This window comes from Chiloscyllium punctatum, chromosome 31 (assembly GCF_047496795.1).
Source record: "Chiloscyllium punctatum isolate Juve2018m chromosome 31, sChiPun1.3, whole genome shotgun sequence".
Taxonomy (NCBI): Eukaryota; Metazoa; Chordata; class Chondrichthyes; order Orectolobiformes; family Hemiscylliidae; genus Chiloscyllium; species Chiloscyllium punctatum.
In genome coordinates this window covers 62,332,407-62,357,751 of record NC_092769.1, presented here as the reverse complement: position 1 = coordinate 62,357,751, position 25,345 = coordinate 62,332,407, and the positions used below count along the sequence as shown (strand labels likewise).

Sequence of the window (25,345 nt, the reverse complement as noted above, 5' to 3'; positions counted from 1 at the left end):
AAACTGAAGAGGTCTGGAGTCAGGCAAGGAGAACCTTAACAGGCATTTTCACCCAACGAGCTAGTGGAAGGGAGGATAGCAGCAGAGGAAACTGATTGGATTGTCTCAATCTTAGTGACAAATAAGCTCTTTGGTCTCTGCACAACAGGGAGATCCTTCAAAAGGGACTCACGTATTAGAGATATTAAAAAGACTCACACACTGCGTTTAACACAAAGCTAATTCAAGTGCGTTTTATTCTGAATATTCACACATAAAACTGTTCTGGAATTTACTAACATCAGGAGAAAAAGACCAAATGAGAAATGGATGGGTCCAGGATTTGATTAACAACAAATCCAACTCCTGCAATCACTAATGAACTCAGAAGGTGGGATATTGCAATGAATCTTCCCACACTCAGAGCAAGTGAACAGTCTCCCCATCATGTTAACATCACTGGTGCACTGCGAGGTCAGATGATTGCTTGAAGCCAGTGCTGCAGTAAGAGCACCTGAATGGTCTGTCCTGTGTGACAGAATACACTGGTAGGAAATCAGATCACAGACTTCCAGAGCACTTTTCCCAGTCTCAGCAGGGGCAGTTGATCAGATCATCTCAATCTCTGTGACAACAGGCTCTTCACACTTGTTAAAAGGTGAGGATGGAGGGAGGGGGGGAAAAGAGAGAGAGCAATGCAAAATGGCATCTCCTGTTAGAGACAATAAGATGACACACACTGTGGTTTACACAAAACAGCTTTATTTGACATGTATCTACATTAACATATGAAGCAGGCAGTTATTAACATTAGCAGAAACAGACAGCATTGAACATGGCTCACTCCAGGACACGACTAATAATAAAATCCAATCACCATAGTTAGTCATGAACTCCCTAGTGACTCAGCAGATGTGATACCTGTGTGAATCCCATCTGAAATTGGAGCAGGTGAATGGCTTCTCCCCAGTGTGAATGTGCTGGTGCCTCAGCAGATGGGATGACTGAGAGAAACTTTTCCCACCGTCAAAGGTGACCAGCTTCTCTCGTGTGACCTCCACAGTGCAGTGAGATAAGGTGATCATCTAAACACAACTCTACAGTGCCACCTGAACAGTTTCTTGCCCGTGTGAACACTTTGTGCAGGTGAATGGTGGCCTCTTCCCAGTGTGAACTCTGGCATATCAACAGGATAGATAACAGTGCCAGTTCATCTGATTTCTCAGGATTGATTCTTACAGTTTGTCTGCTAGCCAAGTTAGACTGACTGGTCTATAGCTGTTTGGTGTTTCCTTTGTACCCTTTTTAAAATAATAAAACCACATTTGGATTCCTCTAGCCATTCAGCACCTCAGCCATACCTAAAGTCATAAAAGCGTAAAGCATGGAAACAGGTGGTTCAGTCCAACCTATTCATGCCAACCAGATACCATAAATTAAATTAATTTAGTCCCACATCCCTCTAAACCCTTCCTATTCATATACCCATTTAGATGCCTCCTAAATACCATAATTGTACCAAATGCCTCTGGCAGTTCATTCCATTTATGCACTACACTGTGAAAAAGTTGCCCCTTAGCTATCTTTTAAATCATTCCAGTCTCACCATAAACCTATGCCCTCCAGTTCTGGGCTCCCCAACTCTGAGGAGTAGACCTTTGCCGTTCACCTGATCTATAACCCTCAAATTTTATAACCTTCTCTAAGGTCACTCCTCAGCCTCCAACACTCTAGGGACAATAATTGCAGCCTATTTAGCCTCTTCTTATAGATCAAACCCTCCAACACTGGCAACATTTTTGTAAATTTTTTTCTGAATCCTTTCAAGTTTCACAACATCCTTCCCATGACAGGAAGGCCAGTAATGAAGGCAGTATTCCAAAACGGGCCTAACCAATGTGCTGCACAAGCTGCAACATGACCTCCCAACTCCTATGCTCAATCCACTGAACAATAAGGCCAAGATACCAAATGCCTTCTTTACTATCCTGTCTACCTGCAACTCCACTTTTAAGGAACTATGAACTTGCACTCCAAGGAACTGTGTTCAGCAACATTCCCCAAGACTTTAACATGAAGTGTCTATGTTCTGCCCTGATTTGCCTTATCAAAATGCAACACCTCACATTTATTTAAATTAAACTCCATCTGCCACTCTGTTCACCTGCCCAACTGATCAAGGTCCTGGTGTGCTGTGAGGTAACCTTCTTTGCTTTTGACTCCATGAACAATTTTGGTGTTACCTGCAAGCTTACTAACCATACCTCTCATATTCACATCCAAATCATTTATAAAGAACAAAAGCAGTGGAGCCAGTACCAATCCTTGTGGCACACCTCTGGCCACAGATCTCCTGTCTAGTGAAGATTGGAAAATAATCTTCACAGCATCTGCTATTTCCACCCTGACCTGCTTCAACATCCTAGGGAGCAATTCATCTGGCCCGAGTGACTTACCCACTTTCAATGATTCCATTTAACACTTCTCATTATTATTATTATTTTGCCTAATATTTCACGTGGCTCATTTTGGATTACTCTATCCATATCATCCTTTTCTTTGGTTTAGACACTCCCACTGCAGGACTCACTAAACAGTGCCATCAGACTCTGTATTGCTCTGCGACAGGGAAATGAAGCGCGAGTGACAGAACATCACCCACTTCCACATTGTGGACAAACCTTTACAGAGTTGTCATCAATTGACATCTTCTCCAAAGCTGACTCAAAACAAGGAAAAAGCAGCTGGAACTTCCTTCTGATTCAAGGATAGGTGACATGTGTCCCTCATTGTGGACTTCAACAGTGCAAGTGATTGCTGTTTGCCTGCAGCAAGAATAAAATGTTTCTGCGTGAAGGAGACCAAACTTGCACATAGACTTCACTCATCACCTCACAAAACCCTGCACAGCTGCTGTCAGACCTCTTTGCTCCTGCACTCAAACCCTCTTGCAATGAAAGACAAAAATTTAATTTGCCTCCCTAACTTCTTGCTTTGAATGACTGGTGTACAAGGATAACCAGGTCCCTTTGTGCATCAGCAGTTCCAAATCTATCAGCATTTAAAATAATACTTTTCCATTCTGAATTTTCTACCAAAGTGGATAACTTTACACAGATACTGCATCTGCCATGCATTTTTCACTCAATCAAATTGACTAAATCACTCTGAAACCTCTGCTTCCTGCTCAGTCCCAATCCTTCCAAGTTTTTTTCAACAAACTTGGAAGTATGATGTTGGATTCTCTCATCACTGATGTATGATTTGAATAGCTGGGGTCGAAGGACACTGATCCTTGTGGTGCCCGACTTGTCAAAACAGAGGAACCTCAATTATCTGAATTTGGGATTATCCAAACAAGATCGCAAGGTCCGATGCTTGGCTAAACTGTGTTATCTGGCATTCGATTATCCGAACAAAATACTCCCTGCCCTTGTTGTTCGGATAATCAAGGTTACAGTGTACTCCAACCTTCTGCTCTGAGTTTCCTGTCTGCTAACCAATTCTCAATCCACATCAATATATTCCCAACAGTCCTGTCTACTTTGATTTTATAAATTAAGCTCTTCAGTGGGATTCTATCAAAAGCTTCTGGAAAATCAAAATGACCAAAAATCAACCAATTCCACTGGTCAAATCAACAAAGAAAACTTCAGTAGATTTGTCAAGCATGATTTCACTGATCCTAAACTGACAGAAGATTCTCTGACTTGCCCAGTCCCCTCTGCACTGGGCCGTCAAAGATCGCAGACATGTCCACATGCAGCACTTGCTCCAGAGCACCTGGGATGGGAAATAAGTGCTGATCCAGGCAGCACTGCCGACACCCCATGAAGAAATATATTTAAAAAAACATCTAAGGGCCCCTGTTCAGTAATGCCTCAATTTTAAACTCCTCACCCTTGTTTTCAAATTTGCCTATGGTCTGCCCCTCTCGACTTCCACATGTTCCATATCTTGTCCCACAGACCCAAGTGATTATCTTATCTCTAAGGCGTTCAGAATGAGACAAAGATTTGATGCATCATAGTTTAACAAAAAGCTGCTTTGGATCATTTTTATCCCAAAATAGTAATTGAACCTCTAGTGTTTGCAAACATCATGAGAAATAACACCAGAAAGCATGGTTTGGATGCAGAAAGCAATAGTATTTAAATCCAATACTGAAAAGAGGGGAATCATTGTTGTTTAACCAATCCAGATGAACCACAAAATCACTTCACAAACAATATGCAGGTGGACAGTCTGTACCCAGCGTAAATGTGTTGACATACAGTGACATTGTGATTGCTTGCAAAATGTATCCTACAGATACACAATTTTATCAGCATTTTATCTACAATATCAGTCCCTTTTAATAGATCGTAAGTTAATAACACCAATACAAATGTCCCAATGATCGGCATTCATTAATTGGTCTGAGTAAAAGAAAAACCCTTCACCTGTTATTCTTTGTGAAATTGCCAAAATGTTAGCAAACAGCAAAGCCTCTTACACAAACACAGCAGGTGAACGGGATCCATCCAGTGTCATTTCACCAGTATGTTAACAATTTGGATGACAGAAGGAATTCATTACCATATACAGAACAAGCGAACAGACTCTCCATACAGTAAGCAGGCTATTGCATCAGCAAGGAAGTTGACTGAGTGACCGTTTCTCCCCAGTGTGAATTCGCTCGTGTCTCCGGAGGTGGGATGATTTGGTAAATGCCTTCCCACAATAGGTGCAGGTGAATGGTTTCTCCCCAGTGTGAATTCGCTGGTGTTCCAGCAAGTTGGACGATGAAGTGAATCTTTTTCCACATTCAGAACAGGTGAATGGTCTCGCCCCAGTGTGAACTCGCTGGTGTTCCAGTAGTTTAGTTGAGCAAATGAATCCTTTTCCACATTGAGAACAGGTGAACGGTCTCTCCCCGGTGTGAATTCGCTGGTGTTTCAGCAAGCTGGATGTTGAAGTGAATCCCTTCCCACACTGGGAGCAGATGAATGGTCTCTCCCCAGTGTGAACTCCCTGGTGTTCCAACAGTTTCGATGACTGAGTGAACCCTTTCCCACACACGGAGCAAGTGAATGGTCTCTCCCCAGTGTGAAGTCGCTGGTGTACCTGCAGGTTTGATGACGAAGAGAATCCCTTTCCACAATCACAGCAAATGAATGGTCTCTCCCCAGTGTGAACTCGCTGATGTATCTGCAGGCTGGATGATGAAGTGAATGACTTTTCACAATTGGAGCAGGTGAATGGTCTCTCCCCAGTGTGAATTCGCTGATGTATCTGCAGGATAGACGATCGAGTAAATCCCTTCCCACAATCGGAGCAGGTGAATGGCCTCTCCCCAGTGTGAACCCGCTGGTGCATCAGCAGGCTGGATGACCAAGTGAATCCTTTCCCACAATCGGAGCAGGTGAATGGTCTCTCCCCAGTGTGAATTCGCTGGTGTGTCTGCAGGCTGGATAACTGCACAAATCCTTTTCCACATTCTGAACACATGAATGGTCTGTCCCCAGAATGAACTTCCTGGTCTGCCAGCAGGTTGGACGAGTGCGCAAATGTCTCCCCCCAATCGGAGCAGGTGAATGGTCTCTCTCCGGTGTGAACCGGTTGGTCTATCTGCACGTCGGATGACAGAGTGAATCCCTTCTCACAATCAAAACAGATGAATGGCTTCTCCCCAGTGTGACTGTTTTCATGAGTTTCCAGATGGGATGGGTAAAAAAATCCTTTCCCACAATCGCCACATATTAACAGTGTCTCCCCAGTGTGACTGCACTGGCCTTTGGACATTTCAGATGAAACTTCACAGACGCTTTCACACACACATGATGTGTGTTTCTCTCCAGTGTGAACAGTGCATTTTCCTTCCATGTTCAAAACTGGTTATGATAAACACAGTGACTGTTGGATTTAGATGTGGTTTAATTTGAAGTCTCTAACTGCAAATGAAAAATTTTCAAACAGAAAACAAGTGTATTAGGAGAAACCAGAAGAACACAGCTTGTGAAACTGAGAGACGTTCTGGTCAGTTGTGGAGATGACACGGAGGGAAAATGCTGGACTACCATTAAAACCCAACTCATTCACAAATCTTCTTCAGGGAAGCGAACCAGTCAGCGTTTGCACAAAACTACAGGAAGAGATAGAGATGGAAGAGAGAGAGAGACACGAAGGAGTTGCACCTTATAGACCTATAACTCAATCCTGTTCCTGTTTTCTCCCTTTAATCCCTCTGAAGGGCTATGAACAAGTGCAGAGTTCCTTGAAAGTGGAGTGGCAGGTACGACAGGACAGTGAAAAAAGCATTTGGCATGCATGCCTACATTGGTCAGTGCACTGAGTACAGGAGTTGGAAAGTCCTGTTACACTGGTATAGGACATTGGCTCAGCCAATTTTGGAATACTGAGTTCAGTTCTAGCCTCCCTGCTATAGAAAAAAAGAGAGTTTGCATTATAAGGAGAGGCTGCCTGAAGCATCAAAGACCGAGGGATGACCATACAGAAGTTTATAATATCATGAAGGATATTGGTTCAGGTGAATAGTCAAGGTCTTTTTCCCACGGAATCAAAAAGCTAGACAGCATAGGTTTAAGGTGAGAAGGGAAAGCTTTAAAAGGGACCTCGGGGCAATCGTTCAATAAAGAAGATGGTGAGTGTAAGGAACAAGCTGCCAGAGGTGGTCGAGGAGGCTGGTACAACATTTAAAAGGCAACTGGAGAAATACAGGAATAGAAAGGGTTTAATCATAGAATCGAATTTCCACAGCGTGGAAGTAGGCCATTCAGCCAATCGAGTCCATACCAACACTCCGAAGAATGTCCGATCCAGACCCAGCCCCTTAGCCTATCCCTATAATCCTGCATTTCCCTTGGTTAACTCAACTGCACATCTGAGTTGCATGTAGCATCTAACCTGTATACTTTTGGACTGTGGGAGAAAACCGGAGCACCAGAGTGAAACCTATGCAGACACGAGAGTGTGCCAACAGTAGTGCGCTGGAAGCGAACCCACATCTGAGACAACAGTTCGAACCATTGAGCCAACATGCCACCCCACCATGCCACTTTGAGAGATATGGGCCAAATCCTGAGTTATGGACGAGATCGATTTCTGCCTTGGGTGACTGAGTAGAGTTTGCACATTCTCCCCATATCTGCGTGGGTTTCCTCTGGGTGCCTCCGGTTACCTCCCACAATCCAAAGATGTGCAGGTCAGGTGAATTGACCATGCTCAATTGTCCATTGTGTTAGGTGCATTAGTCAGGGATAAGTTTAGGGTATGGGAATGGGTCTGGTTGGGTCACTATTCGGAGGGCGGTGTGGATCTGTTGGGCTGAAGGGCCTGTTTTCATATTGTTGGGAATTAATTTAATTAATTTAGAACATTTAATTAGCATAAATGAGTTGGACCGAAGAATGTGTTTCCGTGTTGTTTAAGTTGACGATTCAGTGATTAAGCAAAATGGTGGAAATTTGATACTAAAACAGAAAACGCTGGTGTTACTCAGCATCTGAAATGGTGTCAGATGCTCGAACCATTGCAAACTTGAAGGCACTACAATGCAGGTTACACACTGAATGCCAGAAAATGGGACTAGAGCAAATACGTGCTCGATGACTAGAGTGGATATGATGGGGATATTACGTTCTGCAATTTTATGTCAGAGACTCAGACTCCATTTTGTTTTGTGTTTCGCTGTGACTCTCTTTTCGTAAGCAGACAGGAGTGGCAAGCAGTGAAGAATGGAAGTGATACATTGGCCTTCATAAAGGCATTATTTGAGTACAAGAGCAGGGATATCTTTCTGTGAGGACTTTGGTGTGACCACACCTGGAACATTGTGTGCACCTTTGTTCTCCTTTCCTGGGAAAGGACGTCCTGGCTATTGAGATAATGTAAAGAAGATTCACCAGACTGATTCCTAGGATGTCACCCACTGATGTATGGGGAGAATCTCGATCCTTTTTTAATCCTCCTTTCTTTTGTCTCCGAGTGTATCACTAATTAATATTCTACCTCCCATTTCCTTATCTGGAACTGACCCATCTAAGCTTACACTTTGGTTCCCATTCCCAGCCATACCAGTTTAATACCTCGCCAAAGGAACTAGCAGAAGCCCCCAAGAGACGATGTTCTAGCTCTGCCCAGGGGCAACCAGTCATGGATATCATAGAAACCCTACAGTGTAGAACGGCCATTTGGCCAATAAGTCCACTGGGAACAGCATCCTACCCAGACTCTCACTCTACCCTATCCCTGTAACCCTGCAATACGCATAGTTAATCCATCTAACCTGGACAATCCACCTAACCTGCACATCTTTGGACTTTGGGAGGAAACCAGAGCACCCAGAGGAAACCCACGCAGACACGGAGAGTGTGTGCAAATTCCATGCAGACAATCGCCCGAGGTTGGATTGGAACGTGGGCCCCTAATGCTGTGAGGCAGCAGTGCTAACCAGAGTCACTGTACTGTCCCAAGGTCTGTATAGGTCCCAACTCCTACAGAAATTATCCCAATGCCTCAGGAATCTAAACATTTCACTGGTACACCAGCTTGCATTCATTTGACCCATCCTCTTATACCAGCTGTTGTTAGCACGTGGCACAGAGAGTAAATCTGAGAGTATTACATTAAAAAACAGAGCTGAAATGTGTCCTATTTTCCTATATTCAGCTTTCAGGCCCTCATCCTTCTGCTTAGTTATGTCATTGGTACCTATATGTTCCACAACTACTGGCTATTCATGCTCCAGCTTCACAGTTTCCTGCAGCTGCTCCATGCTATCCCTGATGCTGGCATATACTATCCTGGATTCATCTCAATGGCCACAGAAGTGCCTATCTGGATCTCTGACTGTTGAATGCCTGTCACTGTACCCCTGCCACCCTTTTTCCTCCTGTTCTGGTGCCATGAACTTGATTAATGCTAATTTCCCACGAGGCCACCTCCAAACATAAGTATCTAAAAAGTACATGTTTTTGAGAGGAGAATGACCACTGGGGACTCCTGCATTTCCTTCCTGAGAGTCTTACTTTATCTGATGCTCACCTATTGCCACCTGCCTATGTAATTCTCACCTGTGGTGTGACCATCTCACTAAATGTGCTTTCCATGACATTCTCAATATTGTGGATGCTTTACAGTGAGCCCACCCACAGCTCCAACTCTGAAAAGCAGTTAGCCAGTAGCCACAGATAGACACACTTTCTGCGCACATAGCCATCAGCAACATTAGCAGCACCCCTTAATTCCCATATTGTGCAAGAGGAACACATGAGGTTTATGAGGTCTTCTGTCATGACTTTTCTGTACAATAAGCTTGTTACTCTCTTTTCAGAGAATTCAATTGAGCTAGGGATCTTCCTTCATTTCAAAGATTTCTATTATAATCAAATGCTCCTACCTGTATTTCAGGCATATATTACACTTTTAAAAACTCAAAAGATAATACTCTGCATGTATCACTTACCAATTGATTGCTTTGATTGGGCCAGTGTCACATTCTGTACTGCCCAGGCTCAGACTGAACACTGCATTCAGTCTTGCAGCTTGACCTTCTGTATATCTCACCTCACTGTCTGTTTTCACCCAACTCCAAAGCACTCTGACTGAGCCATGCAACGCTCACAATACAGGTAAAAACAATGACTGCAGATGCTGGAAACAGATTCTGGATTAGTGGTGCTGGAAGAGCACAGCAGTTCAGGCAGCATCCGAGCAGCAGTAAAATCGACGTTTTGGGCAAAAGCCCTTCATCAGGATGCTGCCTGAACTGCTGTGCTCTTCCAGCACCACTAATCCAGAAAAACGCTCACAATGCAGCCTTTTCATTTTAATGATCTGTTCACATCCACACTGACCTCAGCCTCCTGTACTGTTCTAATGCAGCTCAATGGGAGCTGAGAGAATAGCATCTCAACTTTCAATTCACCACTTCATAACGCTTCAGACTTAAGGATCTGGATCATTTCACCTGAAAGGATGCTGTCACACAAGTCCATAGGGAATTTTAAAAGTAGGTTTGCAGGTATGAGAATAAGGAATTTAAGGTTAAAAGTACGAAGGGGGTGACGGAGACGAAATTCTGTCAAGGAGACGAGGTGTTATTTGGATAAGTCTATGCGCCTGTTAGACCAATATCTACTTCCTCAGACGCAGAACACACCCCAGGGGTGATCAAACCACAAACGTCAACACGATGGCTGTTTTCGAGTTACAAACCTATCGGTCATATTTGGGAACAGAGAGAACAGACAAACCTTTTTCCTTCCACAGTTAAATGCCAATGATATCCAGGTCCTGATGACTCCTCTGTCAGAGCATGTTTTGAGATCCCAGTCTGCACAATTTTCTCAATTAATAGCCTGCAAACGAACTCACAAAAGAAAATTCACTATTGGTCCAGGACGGAAACTTAGAAAGGACTGACGTTTCTCTTGATTTCAGTTGACTATGTAAATAACTCCTCTTCAAATCGCCCCGTCCCTCCGCACAACAATCACGTGCAATGTTGCACCTTGCCCCCAATAAAGATGGCGGCGATAACAGGGGCCTATCACCGCCTTTAGGCCTACAGCCGTTTCCCCGTTTTGCTGCAAACGCGGTTCGGCGAGTTATTGATTCTGGTTTGGCGGCCTACATCAAGTGTTGATAAAATAAAAACCTCTCGGTTCGGACTCACTCAGTTTTTCTTCCGTATTCGCTGATTCTCCCAGTTTTCCCGTCACTCCCTCGAGCGCCAGTTCCAGCAGCACTGCGCCGGCCGCTCCACAGGTCACGTGCCGACTCGCCCGCCCCGCCCCCCTCAATCGCTCGCCCCGCCCCCCCCCTCATTCGCTCCCAATGGTTGGAGGACCAGCCGGTTCCGCTAGTCCCGCCCACCCCCTGCTTATTGGTTATGGTTTGGAGGAGCAGGTGAAGGACTTTAGGTGTACAAAGTTAAAAATCACACAATACCAGGTTATAGTCCAATGGGTTTATTTGGAAGCACTGCTTTTTCATCAGGTGCTTGTGAAGCAGGACCATAAAACACAGAACTTTGTATCAAAAGATTACTGTGTCATGCAGCTAAAATGATATATTGAACAAACCTAGACTAAGTATTGCATCTTTTCGAATGGGTTTGCTGGTTTCGTTTCTTTAATATGTAAATCCCAGAAATCCTTTTAAGTCACATTCTCAAGATAACAAGGTTTTATAATGTAAGATGCCATCTCAGCTCTGACAATGCATTGAAGGTGTGAGGTTAATGTCTGTCCATATCCCAATCTTGTGTCAGACTGCTGGAATTTACAAAATATTACATGGATTGACTGCCTGCAAGTTATGTATTTTTTGAGCAAAATAGATCGGATCTGCAAATACAAATTCACCCCATAAACTTGTGTGTGTGTGTGTGTATGTCTGTGCAGGAGAGCAAGGCACAGAGTGAGGGTGTGCATGTGAGCGGGGCATTTAGCATCACACCTAACCTGCACATCTTTGGACTGTGGGGAGGCAACCCACACAGACACAGGGAGAATGTGCAAACTCGATACTGACAATCGCTCAAGGTTGGAATTGAATCTGGGTCCCTGATGCTGTGAGGCAGCAGTATTAAGCACAGTCACTGAGCCACATCAACTAGCCACAAAAAGACATAATCCACTATCACTAGTATCCTTACACATAAATGAGGAAGGACACTACTTCAACTGGGACAACACATCCATCCGAGTACAAGCCAAACAGAGCATGCACAATTCCTAGAAGTATGGGATCCAACCGGACTCTATGAACAAACACATCAATTCGGACCCCATCTACCACCCTCCGAAATAAAAGAACTGGAAATGACATAACCAACCCAAGGAAACCTAAATACACAAATAGAAAGCAGGGCATAACACCAGAATTTCACTGGAGGCTCACTGATGATGTTATCTAGTACGGTGACAAAATGTCTGCAAATGAACCTTCCAGTTCAGTGAGCAAACTTACATCCAAGACTTAGTTTAGGTTTGTTAGGTGAATTGGCCATGCTAAATTGCCCATCGTGTTAGGTGAAGGGGTAAATGTAGGGGAATGGGTCTGGGTGGGTTGCGCCTTGGCGGTCAGTGTGGACTTGTTGGGCCGAAGGGTCTGTTTCCACACTGTAAGTAATCTAATCTAATCTAATCATATCATTTGAGCTGCATGACACTCATTTTTTGCTATACATTCTGTGTCTTACAGTCCTGCTTCACAACCACCTGATGAAGAAGCATCACTTCAAAAGGTAATGCTTCCAAATAAACCTGTTGGACTATAACCTGGTGTTGTCTGATTTTTAACTTCTTATTGGTCACTGACCTGCTGTCAATCAGCCAGGTCCCATTGTGAGGTGAGTGGTGGGATCCTCCCTCTCTCTGCCCTGGGATAAGCTTCATCATTCACAGTGAACAGTATTGTATCACCGAGGACATGGGCCCCACTGGCGCTGTACTCTCACTTGAGAATCGCTGCAAATCTATCCCAACTCTTTTGACCATCTCCCACCAATCTTTGCTTAAAAAGTTAAATTACAAATCAACAGCAGAATCTGCATCTAGCTGCTGTTCAGACTGTTCCAGATTCTCAGAACTTCACATTTATACCCTGCATTATTTGTCAATTGCCCAAAAGCTCTGTTCAGTGGTTATCAAACATTGTGACAATATTAATAATGTCTCTCTTTCAAATGAAATATACTGGAAACAAATCTAACCTTGACTAGATCACTGCCTAATGTTCTTAGATCCAAGGAGAATTATCTGATCTTCTGCTGCCTCCCCGAACAAACCAAAAACTATTTTAATTTTAATGTATTCAGGGATACACTCCTGTGTGTTTATTTGTCAACTAAACTGAAATGAATTTCAGATGAAAATAAATAGATTCATCAGCTACACACCAATCAACTTCTTCCATATTACAGAAGGCACCTTACTCCCCAAGTATTTTTCTGAAATTCTTCTTATCTCAACATGACAGATCTTCATCTGCTGAAAAATATCCAGATGTCTTTTCTGTTACAATCCCTTGATGGTTAGCTTTATCTTTATCAGCTATATTTTGTAATTGGACACTGACTGTTATGATGGAAATATCTGAGGAAGGGTCAGCAGACCCAAAATGTTAACTCTGATTTCTCTTCACAGATGCTATCAGACCTGTTGAACTTTTCCAGCAATTTGTTTTTGTTTCTGATTTACATTTACAGTTCATTCAGTTTTATTAGAAATATCAAATTGACTTGACTTTTATGGTAATTAATGTAGTCTCAGTTTCTCGTTGACTAACATGACAAACAGAACTGCTCTTAGTATTCCACCTGTGCTTGAAAGCTCCAGCATAATCTCCCGACTCTGATACTCTATATTCAACAAAGTGCCTTACTGATTTCCTTATTGAATTGAATTTATTGTCACGTGTACCGAGGCACAGTGAAAAGCTTTGTCTTGCGAGCAATACAGGCAGATCACAGAGTTAAGTTGCATAGATAGTAAATAATAGGTAAACAGCGGCAAAAACAAAAACAGGCACAGGCGAATTTTAAGAGTTTGTGAGTCCATTCAGTATTCTAACAACAGTCATGTAGAAACTGTTTCGAAACTGGCTGGTGCATGTGTTCAGGCTTCTGACCTTATTCCCGATGGCAGAGGTTGTAGTAAAGCATTGCCAGGGTGGGATGGATGGATCTTTGAGGATGCTGGCGGCCTTTCCTTGACAGCGGGCCTGGTAGATGGATTCTGATGATGGGAGGCTGGCCTTTGTGATTGTCTGGGCCAAGTTCACCACTCTCTGTAATCATCTCCGATCTTGAATGGTACAGTTGCCATACCAGGTAGTGATACATCCAGATACTGGATTAGTGGTGCTGGAAGAGCACAGCAGTTCAGGCAGCATCCAACGAGCAGCGAAATCGATGTTTCGGGCAAAAGCCCTTCATCAGGAATAAAGGCAGTGGCCTTGAAGCATGGAGAGATAAGCTAGAGGAGGGTGGGGGTGGAGAGAGAGTAGCATAGAGTACAATGGGTGAGTGGGGGAGGAGATTAAGGTGATAGGTCAAGGAGGAGAGGGTGGAGTGGATAGGTGGAAAAGGAGATAGACAGGTTCGACAAGTCCGGACAAGTCAAGGAGACAGTGCTGAGCTGGAAGTTTGAAACTAGGATGAGGTGGGGGAAGGGGAAATGAGGAAGCTGTTGAAGTCCACATTGATGCCCTGGGGTTCAAGTGTTCCGAGGCAGAAGATGAGGCGTTCTTCCTCCAGGCGTCTGGTGGTGAGGGAGCAGCGGTGAAGGAGGCCCAGGACCTCCATGTCCTCGGCAGAGTGGGGGGGGGGGGGGGGGGGGGGGGGAGTTGAAATGTTGGGCCAAGGGGCGGTTTGGTTGATTGGTGCGGGTGTCCCAGAGATGTTCCCTAAAGCGCTTTGCTGGGAGGCGCCCAGTCTCCCCAATGTAGAGGAGACCACATCGGGAGCAACGGATACAATAAATGATATTAGTGGATGTGCAGGTAAAACTTTGATGGATGTGGAAGGCTCCTTTAGGGCCTTGGATAGAGGTGAGGGAGGAGGTGTGGGCACAGGTTTTACAGTTCCTGCGGTGGCAGGGGAAAGTGCCAGAATGGGAGGGTGGGTTGTAGGGGGGTGTGGACCTGACCAGGTAGTCGCGGAGGGAACGGTCTTTGCGGTCTTTTTTACACACCCACCGACTCCCACAGCTACCTGGATTACACCTCTTCCCACCCTACCTCTTGCAAAAATGCCATCCCGTATTCCCAATTTCTCCACCTCCGCCATATCTGCTCCCAGGAGGACCAGTTCCACAATAGAACACACCAGATGGCCTCCTTCTTTAGAGACTGCAATTTCCCTTCCCACATGGTTAAAGATGCCCTCCAACGCATTTCGTCCACATCCCGCACCTCCGCCCTCAAACCCCACCCCTCCAACCGTAACAAGGACAGAACGCCCCTGGTGCTCACCTTCCACCTTACAAACCTTCGCATAAACCAAATCATCCGCCGACATTTCCGCCACCTCCAAAAAGACCCCACCACCAGGGATATATTTCCATCCCCACCCCTTTCTGCCTTCCGCAAAGACCATTCCCTCCGCGACTACCTGGTCAGGTCCACACCCCCCTACGACCCACCCTCCCAGTCTGGCACTTTCCCCTGCCACCGCAGGAACTGTAAAACCTGTGCCCACACCTTTTCGCTCACCTCTATCCAAGGCCCTAAAGGAGCCTTCCACATCCATCAAAGTTTTACCTGCACATCCACCAATATCATTTATTGTATCCGTTGCTCCCGATGTGGTCTCCTCTACATTGGGGAGACTGGGCGCCTTCTAGCAGAGCGCTTTAGGGAACATCTGCGAGACACCCGCACCAATCAACCAAACCGCCCCGTGGCCCAACATTTCAACTCCCCCTCCCACTCTGCTGAGGACATGGAGGTCCTGGGCCTCCTTCACCGCCGCTCCCTCACCACCAGACGCCTGGAGGAAGAATGCCTCATCTTCCGCCTCAGAACACTTGAACCCCAGGGCATCAATGTGGACTTCAACAGCTTCCTCATTTCCCCTTCCCCCACCTCATCCTAGTTTCAAACTTCCAGCTCAGCACTGTCTCCTTGACTTGTCCGGACTTGTCGAACCTGCCTATCTCCTTTTCCACCTATCCACTCCACCCTCTCCTCCTTGACCTATCACCTTCATCTCCTCCCCCACTCACCCATTGTACTCTATGCTACTCTCTCCCCACCCCCACCCTCCTCTAGCTTATCTCTCCATGCTTCAGGCTCACTGCCTTTATTCCTGATGAAGGGCTTTTGCCCGAAACGTCGATTTCGCTGCTCGTTGGATGCTGCCTGAACTGCTGTGCTCTTCCAGCACCACTAATCCAGTATTTGCTTTCCAGCATCTGCAGTCATTGTTTTTACCTCTGTTTAATTTAAACCTCTTCTTGCAGTCAGAACATTGAAAAGTTCTCTCATCAGTGTGAACAAGTTGAGGTGTCGTGAGATGTGATGACTGAGAGAATCTCTTGGCACACAGGAAGGAGGGGAACTGTCCTGATGGTTCAGAAGGTCAGATAAATCAACAAATTCAAGTTTGCAGTCAGCACAGGAGAATGGCCTTTCACCCGTGTGAAGTCAGTGGTTTCTCAGCAGGTGGGATAAATGAATGTAGTCTTTCCCACACACACGGCAGGGGGACAGCCGCTCCCCATTGTGAGTATACGGTGTTTAAGAGTGATTTGGAGATGCTAGTGTTGGACTGGGGTATACAAAGTTAAAAATCACACAACACCAAGTTTAGTCCAATATGTTTACTTGGAAGAACGAGCTTTTCGAGTGCCGCTCTTCATCAAGTGGTTGTGGAGTACACAATTGTAAGACAAAGAATTTATAGCAAATTTTTTACAGTAAGATGTAACTGAAATTATACATTGAAAATTACCTTGATTGTTAAGTCTCATTTGTTAGAATGACTGCTTCTTTCATATGTAAATCACAAAACTTTTTTTAAAAAAGTTACATTCTCGAGTTAACTGTAACAATTGGTGTCAGCCCAGATAATATGTTAAGATATCGAAAGTGTTAGCCCTCTGTGTTCCCTGTCTGTTTAGGCTGATTCTAATGTAAAAACGGAGTTAACAGAGTCTTACATGGATTCATGCAGTTTTTGACCAAAGTACAATGTAACTCAGCAAGTACAAATTCACCCCACAAATTTATATATATGAGTGTGTGTGTGCGTGTGTCTGTCTGTCTGTCTGGGGCAGGGGGGTTGTGAGTGTGAGAGAGAATGTATATGTGTCTGAGTCTAAAGTGTCTAAGTCTGGGAGTGTGTGAGTGTGTGAGTGTGTGAGTGTGTGAGTGTGTGAGTGTGTGAGTGTGTGAGTGTGTGAGAGTGTGAGAGTGTGAGAGTGTGAGAGTGTGAGAGTGTGAGAGTGTGTGAGTGTGTGAGTGTGTGAGTGTGTGAGTGTGTGAGTGTGTGTGTGTGTGAGTGTGTGTGTGTGTGAGAGTGTGAGAGTGTGAGAGTGTGAGTGTGAGTGCGCCTCTGGGGTGGGAGGTTGAGAGAGTGTCTGTGAGAGTCTCTCACACACCCCCCACCCCAGACACACACACACTCCTACAGACACACACTCTCCCACACTCTCACAGACTTAGACACTTTACACTCACATACATATACACTCTCTCTCACACTCACAACCCCCCACCCCAGACAGACAGACAGAGACAGACACACACACATATATATAAATTTGTGGGGTGAATTTGGACTTGCCGAGTTACATTGTACTTTGGTCAAAAACTGCATGAATCCATGTTAACTCCGTTTTTACATTAGAATCAGCCTAAACAGACAGGGAACACAGAGGGCTAACACTTTCACATTTTAACATATTATCTGGCTGACACCAATTGTTACAGTTAATCTGAGAATGTAACTTTTAAAAAAAGTTTTGTGATTTACATGTGAAAGAAGTGAAACTATCATGGTCATTCTCATAGATGAGAGACTTAACAAATAATCAAGGTATTTTTCAATGTATAATTTCAGTTACATCACACTGTAAACTTTTGCTATAAATTCTGTGAATTACAATTGTGTACTCCACAACTACTTGATAATGGAGCAGTGCTCTGACAGTTAGTGGTTTCAATTAAGTCTGTTGCACTAACCTGGTGTTGTGTGGTGTTTAAGAAGATGCCTTTTGCTTTTAAATTTCTTCACACGGAACATCCAAAAGATCTCTCATCAGTGTGAACAATTTGATGGGTCAGAAGGTAAGATAAGCTAGTGAATTCTTTCCCACACACAGAGCAGGTGAATGGTTTCTCCCCAGTCTGAGCACATTGATGGTTTAGTCAATTATTTTTACTTTTAAAGCTCTTCTTACAGTCAGAACATTTAAAAAGTCTCTCATCAATCTGAGCAATTTGGTGTGTCAGGAAGTGAGATCACTCAGTGAGTCCTTTCCCACACACTTATGCAGGTGTATCAATATATCTTCTCTGCTTTTAACGCTCTTCTCACATTTAGAACATTTAAATGATCTTTCATCAGAACGAACCTGCTCGTAAGTCCAGAGAGTTGATTGAGCATGAAATCCCTGTCCACACACAAAGCAGGTGAATGGCTTCTCCCCATTGTGAATGTGCTGATGTATGTACGGGCTGGACAACTGAGTGAATCCCTTCCCACACATAGAGCAGCTGAATGGCCTCTCCCCAGTGTGACTCCGTGATGAGTTTCCAACCTGATGGGTAGCTGAATCCCGTCCCACAGTCCCATGGTTTTTCCATGGTGTCAGTGTCCTTGATTTTTTTCCAGGTTCAGTGATTGATTGAAATTGATCTCCACAAACAGAACTTATCAATGATCTCTCCCCATCGTGGATGGCGTAATTAATTTTCAGGCCGAGTAGCTGGTGAATACTCTTTCAACAGTACTTTCACTGGAACACCCTCCTTGCATGTATATGTCTTGGTGCTTTTGCAGTCACACTGATGGTTAAAATCTTTTCTTATAGACAGCATTTCTTCAGAGGCCAATGATTTCAGATGCTGATGAACTGAATGACTGTCAGTTTTTCACGTGATGCACTGTTTCACCTTCTGAATGTAAATACAAACTTCTGAATGCCCTGCAAAAAGAACTTAGAATGAAATACTTAGAATATGAAATAAACAAAAAGGCTATTCAGTCCAATTACTCTGTTGTTTTTATGTTCTCCCTCCCATTATCTTCATCTCAACTTTGTATTATTACTTATTTTTCTAATCCTTTCTCCGTCCGAGACATGAAAATATGTTGCTGGAAAAGCGCAGCAGGTCAGGCAGCATCCAAGGAACAGGAGAATCGACGTTTCGGGCATAAGCCCTTCTTCAGGAATGAGGAAAGTACACACTTTCCTCATTCCTGAAGAAGGGCTTATGCCCGAAACGTCGATTCTCCTGCTCCTTGGATGCTGCCTGACCTGCTGCGCTTTTCCAGCAACACATTTTCAGCTCTGATCTCCAGCATCTGCAGTCCTCACTTTCTCCTCCATCCTAGACATACCTAGTTTCCTTTTGAACATGTCACTACTTTGTTTCCTGCATGATTTGGAGATGCCGGTGTTGGACTGAGGTGTACAAAGTTAAAAATCACACAACACCAGGTTATAGTCCAACAGGTTTAATTGGAAGCACACTAGCTTTCGGAGCTTGCAGGGTTACATTGTACTTTGCTCAAAAACTGCATGCATTCATGTAGAACTCTGCGCTCAAAAACTGCATTATCTCACTTTTTAGATTAGAATCAATCTAAACATCAGGTCGTAGACAGAGAATACAGGGGGCCAACACCTTCAACGTATTGTCTAGCTATCACAATTGTTAACAGCTAACCCGAGAACACAACTTTTTTAAAAAAAGGTTTTGTGATTTACACATGAAAGAAGTGAAACTATCACTGTATTCTAACAGATGAAAGGCTTAACAGACGATCAATTTTTCAATGTATAATTTCAGTTCCATCACACTGTAAATTTTTGCTATAAATTCTGTGTTAGGATTGAGCCCTCCACTACCATCTGATGAAGAAGCGTTGCTCCAAAAGCTCGTGTGCTTCCAATTAAACCTGTTGGACTATAACCTGGTGTTGTGTGATTTTTAACTTTGTTTCTTGCACCATTTCCTGTGAATTTCACATTTTAATCATTCTCTAAATGAAGAAATCTCACGTGAAAACATTCTCTACATATTAACCCCATCCAAAACATGGATCATTTTCAATTGCTGTGTCAATTCACTGCTGAGCATTCCTTAAAGGCCCCAGGCTGTTCAATTTTTCCCAAAGGCTGCATTATTTTAAGCTTATAAACCTCTGTGTCAGGGCATGATGGAGATTGGGAAGAGCCAAACATTTCTCTAGGTTGCAGTTTGCTTATCCTCCCATTCTCCCCTCCTGGAAAAGGAGTTTATAAAACCCATCTTGGTTGGTCCAGCTCCCTCCCTTCAGCTCGCCGCTCTCTGCAAACCCAGGAACCTTTGCGGCCACACATCCTGTTCCTAGAAGGAGCCGCCTCGTCCAGCCATCGGCTCCATCACTCCTTCCACCTGGGCTGCAAACTCACTGATAGCACTGCGCATGCTCCATACACTACGCCTGTGCTCCACTCTCCCTGTCAGCTCCATACACTACGCTTGCATACTACTCTCCCTATTATATGGATGGGGGTACTATCATTGGTGTGGGATACGATAGTATAGGCACCACCATTGATTCTTAAAAAACTGTATATTTCATGACTTGATTTGCTTTTACGGTTAGAGACTGGGCCAGAGATTCAAATAACAGAGCAAAGAACCAATGTGAACAGAAACCCATCTAAATTGATCCTCCATTATCCATCTGAAAGAAGGATTGATGGTACATCTATACAGCCCTGAAACAGCCGAAACGGTGACAGACCTCAACTGCTGGTGGCACCTGTGGGTTCACGGTGTCTCAGTGAATCACTGCCCACGCACGACTTTAAAACTTCTATCTTGTGTGAATGCATTTCTCCCATCCTAAATCCTGTAATCTTTCAAGCTCTGTGTTTCAGGTTTCCAGCATCCACAATGTTTTGATTTAATTTGATTCTCCTCAGAATGGTTCACTGGTCCCAGTTTGGGGGCAATAAGATCTCGGAGTTTGAAGGTGACACTCTTCTTCATGTCATACAAATGGATGGCTGAAGCTGATCTCTGTGGCTGAGTGTGGTGCCTTCTCCTATTCTCAGTCTTCAAGTCAGTATTGATCAATTTGTGGACCTCAATCCAGCTCTTGATGGTGATTGAAACAAACCAGTCTTTTCAAATAAACTGCTTTTGATTGGAAGTGTAATAGTAACTACAGGCTCAGTCAATTCATTTGGGACTCAAAATATACTTGACATAAAGTCACTTACATCATCGTGGCGAGAGAAAATTACTCTATGCATGATGGTGTGATGGTGTGATGTCATGGGCAAAGGCAGCACCATTACCAAAATGATGGCGCCCAACCGACACAATCAAACACTTTAATTTTATTTTTAAAAATCAAATGACAACTGTAGGAAGTGCAACACCTGCCCCTACACCTCTGTCCAAGGCCGCAAATAATCATTCCTAATCTGGCAGAGATTCACCTGCACCTCTTCCAACCTGGTCGACTGCATCTGTCTCTCCTGATGTGGTCTCCTCTACATCAGGGAGACAAAACGCAGACTCGGTGACCAGTTCGCAGAGTATTTGCGCTCTGTAAGTTCCAATCAACTCCACCCTCCATTGCCAGCCATTTCAACCCCTCCTCCCACTGCGTTGGCAACATGTTCATCCCAGGCCTCTTCCACTGTTAAAATAACTGGAGGAACAACACCTCATATTCCACCCCAAGAGCTTACAGCCCAATGGCCATAACATCAAGTTCAGCAGCTTCAAATTCTCCTCACGCCCAACCTTCCCAGCCTCCCTCTTCTCCCCACCTCCTGAACCGGACCTAACCGGTCTATCTTCCTTCTCACTTATCTGCTCCAACCTTCCTAATGACTGATCGCGATAAATCCCCATCAGCATCCACCTACCATCATCCCACCTACCCTTCCCCCAGCCCCACCCCTCTCCATTTATTTCTCAGCTCCTGTCCACCCCTAGTCTGGTAAAGGGTCCTGACCCAAAACACTGACTTTCCTGCTCCTGTGATGCTGCCTGACCTGGTGTGACTTTCTAGCTTTACTTTTTTTTTTAAACACAACCCTGACCTCCAGCATCTGCAATCCTTACTACCTTCATCCTCTATTTCTGTAGCTACTTATTTTAGAATCATTGATGTAAGCCTTCAGGTCCAAGGGCCTTATCTGACTTCAGTCCCATTAGTTTGTTGAATACTACTTAATGCCACATCTGTAACATCTTCTTCAGTACGCCATTTCATGGTCACTGTTCATGAGGGGATGTTTTACTCTGATGTAGTTTATTAAGCCTGTCACATTTCACACCACCAGACCCAAATTGGCCACTTCCTTCATTGCGTCCCTTCTGCAACACTTGCCTCTTTGGACAGTTATGGAAATATTTTTCTCTGAAATTTATTTCCCTCTGTAAAAAAGGCTTTTATGGTGAAGGAAGAAACAGAATCTTGTTACAGATTTAAATACAGAATGAACCATGACAGGTATGTACTTCCTGACACCACTCTATGTCAGTAACTCTTTATATGTTCTCCCCTCAGTGTTGGGAATGTACACTTACCATTTGATAAAATTAACAGCTCCAGTCAGGGCCAGTAGTATGTTTAGCCTCTGTGTGGCTGCCAAGATCACTCAGCAAGTGGGATGATTGGTTGAATGCATCCCCACACAGAACAAATTAATGGCTTCTGCCTGGTGTGAATTCACAGGTGAGCCAGCAGGGTGTAAGTCTGAGAGAATCATTTTTCCACATCCAGTGTAAATTCACCAGTGCTTCTGCGGAGTGGATGAATCAGTGATTTCCTTCTCACACACAGAACTGTCTCACTCCAGTGTGAACCCATTGGAGTGAGAACTTTGGCAAGACTGAATCAATCTATTCCCACACTGAGCACTTGTATGGCATTTCCCAAATGTACAAAGTTAAAAATCACACAACACCAGGTTATAGTCCAACAGATTTAATTGGAAGCACACTAGCTTTTGGAGTGACGCCCTTTCATCAGGCGATAGTGGAGGGCTCGATCCTAACACACAGAATTTATAGCAAAAATTTACAGTGCGATATAACTGAAATTATACATTGAAAAATTGATTGTCCGTTAAGCCTTTCATCTGTTAGAATACAATGATAGTTTCACTTCTTTCATGTGTAAATCACAAAACCTTTTTTTAAAATTTGCATTCTCGGGTAGGCTTTTAACAATGGTGATAGCGAGACAATATGTTGAAGGTGTTACCAGCTTGTTAACAGCTAACCCGAGAAAGCAAATTTTAAAAAAGGGTTTTGTGATTTACACATGAAAGAAGTGAAACTATCACGGTATTCTAATAGATGAAAGGCTTAACGGACAATCAATTTTTCAATGTATAATTTCAGTTACATCACACTGTAAATTTTTGCTATAAATTCTGTGTTACGATCGAGCCCTCCACTATCACCTGATGAAGTAGCATCGCTCCGAAAGCTAGTGTGCTTCCAATTAAACCTATTGGACTATAACCTGGTGTTGTGTGATTTTTAACTTTGTACAACCCAGTCCAACACCGGCTTCTCCAGATCATTTCCCAAATGTGAACTTGCTGGTCTCTCAGCAGGTGGGATGAATGAGTGAACCTCTTCCCACACTCAGAGCAGTTGAACTGCCTCTTCCCAGTGTGAACTCTCAGGTGTAAATGCCAAGCAGCTGAATGTGTGAGTGTCTTCCCACAATTAAGCTGGTGATTGGCCTCTCCCCAGTGTGAACCCACTGGTGTGTCTGATGGTGTGAATCCTTCAAAGCAGACTGCATAGATAAAGCTCGTTCAAAGACCAACAATATTCAGGTTCCAATGAATTAAGTGACTGTCAGATCCTTTCACAACATTTGGTTTCAGACTTCTGCAACTTTTCTATTCTAGTTTCCTGTTAAAGGTGATTACATCTTAGTATAAGATGGACATTCAAAACAGAATTGTGTTTCCACTCACTTCCCAAAAACTGTAAGTCTGTAACCCATACACTCTCCTTCCATGGACTCGGAATTATGTATGGACTCCGAATTCTCCCAAAGGTGTCAATTTGATGATCAACTGAGCACATGGATCATGAAATATAAAAACAGGAACAGGACATTCATCCCATTGCACCAGCTCCACCTCTCAAAATTAGCATAACTGTGCTGATCTATTTTTAAACTTGATTTTCCTGATAAACCTATAACCATCAACACCCTTGTCAATCTAAAAGCTGTCTGCTGCAGGCTAATGATCCAGTTTCCATAGCTGCCTAAGGGACAGCACTCCACAGACTAACAACTCTCAGAGCAGAAATTCTGTATCTTTGAAATGGGAGAGCCCTCATTTCTGATCTTTGTCACTGAGTTGTAGATTCCCTCACAAGAGTAAACAATTTCTCAGCACCTATCCAATCAAAGGGCTTCAATTCTATTTATTTCAATAAGATCACGTCTCATTCATTTAAAGACTCAGTCAAGTGAACCTTTTCAAACTGCTTCCTGATCGATGCACGCCCCCAGAATTGGTATATTGGGTTACACGTCTTATCGGGACAATCGAGAGCTGCTCAGAAGGGGGCCCGGTGTACTGTGACGAGACCATTATACCAAGTACCATCCCCGAGGCCATCCCCATAGGGCTTAAGATGTATCTCTGAGCTGCGGTACTGTCTCTGATTATCTACATCCCCACAATTTACTAAGGTGCATGCATCAGCGTCTATTACTTGTGGATTATCAGACTCAGGAACCGTTAGTAACACATATGAAAATGATATTTGACAAAATCCCAATACTAAGAGGGCTAGTATCGTAACTCTAAGCATCCCAAGCATTCTAAAAACCGCGCTGAAGCACAAAAAGACTTAATGTACAATCCTACAGAAATAATCCTGCGCTCGCGTCGCCACTGTGTAATCAATTACTCAAAGTCTCTTTAGCCTGAGTTTCAGCGGTTCTTGCGTTGATTCGGTTATCCAGACTTCTTCCTCTACTGGAGATTCCACTGGCCCTTTGTTCCGAGTGTAGTGAGTCCAGCCTTTCTCCACCGTCCTTATTGCTGTTTCGGTGGTCAAAAGTGCCTGGTACGGCCCTTCCCAGTCCAGTTGCAATTTAGTCTCTGTCCATGATTTTACTAAGACCCAATCTCCCGGCCGGATGGGATGAACGTTGAATTCAAGGAGCAGAGTCTGTGCCAATAAACCCTGTTTCCTGAGGAAAGGCAAAGAGGAGAACAAGCCCAGTATATAGTTCTTTAAGAACAAGTCTTTAGTTTCGGGAATTGGCAATTCTCTGTTCTTTCCCAGATAAGGTAATCCAAATAAGATTTCATAGGGGGCTAGTCACAAATCTTTCCTTGGGGCTGTTCGTACTCACAAGAGAGCTATAGGTAAACATTTGGTCCAAGGGAGTCTGGTTCCTACTATCAATTTAGAGAGCTGTCGTTTGAGTGTTTGGTTCATTCTCTCAACCCTTCCCGATGATGGCGGGTGCCATGGAGTATGGAACTCCCAGGAAATTCTCAACCCTTTCATTACCCCCTGTAACACTTTAGAGGTAAAATGAGTTCCTTGGTCAGAATCTATATGGTTCACTAGCCCATATTGGGGAATTATGTGCTCTAATATTGTTTTAGACACCCCACTCGCAGTGGCA

General features: G+C 44.0%; 1 protein-coding gene across 2 annotated transcripts; it reads right to left on the bottom strand.

The window, feature by feature from the left end:
• Positions 1 to 724: 724 nt before the first annotated feature.
• LOC140456996 (uncharacterized) lies at positions 725 to 10,756 on the bottom strand. 2 transcript variants are annotated; one of them, XM_072550888.1, is made up of 3 exons: positions 10,658 to 10,756; positions 10,236 to 10,340; positions 725 to 5,912 (listed from the first exon to the last, which is right to left on the bottom strand). In XM_072550888.1, exon 3 carries the CDS (start codon positions 5,842 to 5,844, stop codon positions 4,609 to 4,611), a length of 1,236 nt encoding a protein of 411 aa, XP_072406989.1. In that variant the 5' UTR covers positions 5,845 to 5,912; positions 10,236 to 10,340; positions 10,658 to 10,756; the 3' UTR covers positions 725 to 4,608. The 2 variants fall into 2 exon arrangements, with proteins under 2 accessions (XP_072406989.1, XP_072406988.1); XM_072550887.1 differs by having other exon boundaries at positions 10,236 to 10,749.
• Between the last annotated feature and the right edge of the window lie 14,589 nt (positions 10,757 to 25,345).